A 4,809-nucleotide genomic window follows, 5' to 3' on the forward strand; every position below is an offset into this window, starting at 1 on the left:
GAGAATAACAGCACAATTGGAAGAGCGTAGTCAATGTCACTGAACTGTGCATGTAGAAATTTTTGAAATGGTGTATCTTTGGCTATGTATATTTTTACCAAAAAAAAGGTTGAGAAGTTAGAGGGTTGACATGTTGTGGGGTTGTTAACCAATGTCATAAAACAATATGTGTACTACTGTTTCATGAGAAAAAAATAATAATAATACACCACGACCAAGTGGGATTCATACCAGGTATGCAAGGGTGGTTCAACATTAGAAAATCAATCAATGTAATCCACCACATAAAAAAAATAAAAGAATCACATGATCATCTCAACTGATGCAGAAAAGGCATTTGACAAAGTCCAACACCCATTCCTGATTAAAAAACTCTCAATAAAATAGGTACAGAAGGGAAGTTTCTCAACACGGTAAAGGGCATCTTTACAAAACCAACAGCCAACATCATTCTTAATGGAGAGAGGCTGAAAACATTCCCCTTGAGAACAAGTACAAGACAAGGATGCCCTTCATCACCACTCCTATTTAATATTGTGCTGCAAGTCTTAGCTAGAGAAATAAGACAAGAAAAAGAAATAAAAGCATCCAATTGGTAAGGAAGAAGTAAAACTGTCCCTATTTGTGGATAATATGATACTGTACATAGAAAACCCAAAAGACTCCACAAGAAAACTACTGGAACTAATATAAAGGTTCAGCAGAGTTGCAGGAAACAAGCTAAACATAAAAAAATCAGTTGGATTCCTATACACCAACAAAGAGAACAACAAAAAGGAAATCAGGAAAACAGTAACATTTATAATAGCCCCTGAAAAAATAAAATACTTTGGGATAAATCTAAACAGGGATGTAACATACCTATATAAAGAAAACTACAAAACACTACTGCAAGAAATCAAAAAAGATCTACCTAAATGGAAAAACATACCATGCTCATGGGTAGTGTAGACTTAACATTGTTAAAATGTCAATTTTACCCAAAGCAATCTACAAATACAATACAATTCTGATCCAAGTATCAACAGCATTCTTTAAAGACATGGAAAAACTAATCATTAACTATATAAGGAAAGGGAAGAGGCCTCGGATAAGTAAAGCACTATTGAAGAAGAGTAAAGTAGGGAGACTCACACTACCTGACCTCAGAACCTACTATATAGCTACGGTAGTCAAAACCTGGTACTGGTACGACGACAGATACATTGACCAATGGAACAGAATTGAACCCAGATGTAAATCCATCCACCTACAGTCACCTGATCTTCAACAAGGTCCCAAAGTCAATCAAATGGGAAAACTCAGTCTTTTTAACAAATGGTGCTGGCAAAATAGGATGTCCATCTGCAAAACAATGAAACAGGACCCATACCTCACACCATACACAAAAACTAATTCAAAATGGATCAAATAAATATAAAACCAAAAACTCTAAAGATCACAGAAGAAAAAATAGGATCAATGCTAGAGGGCCTAATACACGATATTAGCAGGATAAAAACCATAACTAACAACACACAAACTCCAGAAGATAAGCTAGATAACTGGGATCTTCTAAAAATTAAACACTTATGATCATTAAAAGACTTTACCAAAAGAGTAAAAAGAGAACCTACAGACTGGGAAAAATTTTTTGACTATGACAATTCCCACAAAGGTCTAATCTCTAAAATCTACAGGAATATCAACACCCCCACAACAAAAAGACAAATAATCCAATTAAAAAATGGGCAAAGGAAATGAATAGACACTTCACCAAAGGAGACATTCAAGCGGCTAACAGACACATGAGGAAATGCTCGAGATCACTAGCCATCAGAGAAATGCAAATGAAAACTGTAATGAAACACCATCTCACCCCTGACATTACTGGCACAAATCAAAAAAACAGAAAATAACAAATGTTGGAGAGCCTGTGGGGAGATTGGAACTCTTATGCACTGCTGGTGGGAATGCAAAATAGTACAACCATTTCAGAAAGCGATATCGTGCTTCCTTGGAAAGTTAGAAATAAAAAATACCATATAGTCCCGCAATCCCACTCCTAGGAATATATCCTAGAGAAATACGAGCCGTCACACAAATAGACAAATGCACACCCATGTTCATTGCAGCATTGTTCACAGTAGCAAAAAGATGGAAATAACTAGATGCCCATCAACAGATGAATGGATAAACAATCTATGGTGCATACACACAATGGAGTACTACACAACGTTAAAGAATAATGATGACTCTGCGAAGCATCTCACAACATAGATGAATCTGGAGGGCATTATGCCAAGTGAAGTAAGTCAATCACAAAAGGACAAATATTGTATGAGACCACTACTATAAAAATTCATGAAAAGGTTTACACACAAAAAGAAACAAACTTTGATGGTTATGAGGGAGCGGAAGGATGGGGATGGAAAATCCCTAAATAGACAATAGATAAGTGGTAACGTTGGTGAAGGGTAAGACAGTACACAATACTGGGGAAGCCAGCACAACTTGTCTAGGGTAAGGTCACAGAAGCTCCATCAAAGCCACTGCAGGCCAGTCAATTCCAACACATAGCCACCCTACAGGACAGAGTACAACTGTCCCATAGGATTTCCAAGTAGCACCTGGTGGATTCGAACTGCTAAACTTTTGGTTAGCAGCCGAACTCTTAATCACTACACCACCAGTGTTTCCCGAACCTCCATAGATATATCCAAACTCCCTGAGGGTCCGAATTACTGGGCTGAAGGCTGTGGGGACCATGGTCTCAGGGAACATCTAGCTCAACTAGCATAACACAGTTTATAAAGAAAATGTTCTACATTCTACTTTGTTGAGTAGCATCTGGGGTCTTAAAAGCTTGTGAGCGGCCATACTAAGACACTCCACTGGTCTCGCCATGTCTGGAGCAAGGGAGAATGAAGAAAACCAAAGACATAAGGGAAAGATTAGTCCAAAGGACTAATGGAACACAACTACCACAGCCTCCACCAGACTGAGTCCAGCACAACTAGATGACACCCGGCTACCACCACTATCTGCTCTGACAGGGATCACAATAGAGGGCCCCAGACAGAGCTGGAGAAAAACATAGAACAAAATTCTAACTTGCAAAAAAAGACCGGACTTACTGGCCTGACAAGAGACTGGAGAAACCACGAGAGTATGGTCCTCAGTCACCCTTTTAGCTCAGTAATGAAGTAACTCCTTAGGTTTACCCTTCAGCCAAAGATTAGACAGGCCCATAAAAGAAAATGAGACTAAACGGGCACACCAGCCCAGGGGCAAGGGCTAGAAGGCAGGAGAGTTCAGGAAAGCTGGTAATAGGGAACCCAAGGTTGAGAAGAGGAGAGTGTTGACATGTCGTGGGGTTGGTAACCAACGTCACAAAACAATATGTGTACTAATTGTTTAATGAGAAGCTAGTTTGTTCTGTAAACCTTCATTTACAATACAACGATAATTTTTTTAAAAAAAAGGAAAAAAAATTGGATATGTTCTGGTTTCACTTCATCGGCTATGACTGAACTGGTTCTAACTGGTTCAAAGCCCTGGTTTGGTTTGGGGGTGGTGGGGGAGAAGTCTCCTGGTAACTCAACTCTAATCTCCAAAGAGCATGTCTTCTCACTGACAGCTCGCTCCTAAACCAGCACCTTGCTCTTTCGGCCATTTGTCCACATCTGTCTTATGACGTTTGACCCCTGAATTCTGGTGCCCACTGAAACCTGGGGAGACAAGACCCAGGGGGCTTGACCCCCAAATAAGAAAACCCTGGCCAGAACCTCTCTCTGCCTCGGCTTGTCTCCAACGACTCCAACCAATGGGGCGCGACGCCAGGAGATGAAGCCCAGCTTCTCAACCGGAGCCCCGAGAGGGGGTGCCCAGCCCCCACCCCACTCCACCCCATGCGCCTGCCTACCGGAGATTTCCCTGGTTCTCGGTAATGGCAAACTTCTCTGCTTATTGGCCATGAGGAAATGCCGGTGGCGGGATCCGCAGCCATTTCGAATGCAGATAGGAATCTTCGAGATGTAAAACTGAGGCACGGACATTTGGGAATCCTAGCCTCCGGGATAAACCTGCGTGACAACTGGTTAAACTTCGGTCTTCACGCCTCTGCTCCCGGTTGGGGAAGCTGGGCAGAGCCAAACTTTCTCGAATTATATCGCATGAAAAAGCCTAGGGAGTTGCGCAATGGCCCCGGAGCCAAACTCTACTGTGGCGCAAGTGACCGGATCACCACGGAGGAGTTTGTTTTCATCTTGTGTTGTAATCTTTCTTGTTTAAGCCAGCGAACCCCTGTTCTTATGTTAGGAAGAAGGTGGGGGGAGGGAGAAAGCGAAAGAGGGATGAAGAGGGGAAAGGACTGGGCTATTTCGTCTTTCAGAAATATAAGTGCAAAATAACTGCTGAAACTTAGGAGGAGGTGGCTTCAGCCTCTCAGCCTTTTCTAGGGAGTTAATACTCCTCTTCCCAATATCGCGACCTTGGGGCCAAAGTAACCACAAGTGGGCGCTGGCTAGTGCTAGACCAGAGCAAACCGCAAGTGCCTAGTACCGTAAGTGCTCAAGTATTTCTTGAATTAGAGGCGATACAGATTTATGAATTATCTTCATGGAAGTAGAGTCGGGTGTATAGTTTAACACACTACAAAAGAGTGTTGTTATATGTGTGTACATATAACATCTAATGATCTTACCTTGTTCTCAAGTCTCCACTCTTGTGAAAGCGGGGGCAGAAAAGGAGACATGAACTTGCCAGTTTAAGGTACCTCAGTCTTTGAGGTAAATGCCGTCCTTCAGGATTTCTCCCTTCTCCTTCTCC

The 4,809-nt window shown here is 41.8% G+C and overlaps 1 protein-coding gene across 1 annotated transcript in view; it reads right to left on the reverse strand.

Moving 5' to 3' along the window:
* The window catches only part of HSD17B4 (hydroxysteroid 17-beta dehydrogenase 4), a 118,302-nt gene extending 114,292 nt beyond the window's left edge, over nucleotides 1-4,010 (reverse strand). The window contains exon 1 of the mRNA XM_004376966.2: nucleotides 3,905-4,010. Coding sequence (XP_004377023.2) covers nucleotides 3,905-3,956 — 52 coding nt within the window. The 5' untranslated portion in view covers nucleotides 3,957-4,010. The remainder of the gene's footprint in view (nucleotides 1-3,904) is intronic.
* Between the last annotated feature and the right edge of the window lie 799 nt (nucleotides 4,011-4,809).

Source organism: Trichechus manatus, unplaced genomic scaffold (assembly GCF_000243295.1).
Source record: "Trichechus manatus latirostris isolate Lorelei unplaced genomic scaffold, TriManLat1.0 scaffold00047, whole genome shotgun sequence".
Lineage (NCBI taxonomy): Eukaryota > Metazoa > Chordata > Mammalia > Sirenia > Trichechidae > Trichechus > Trichechus manatus.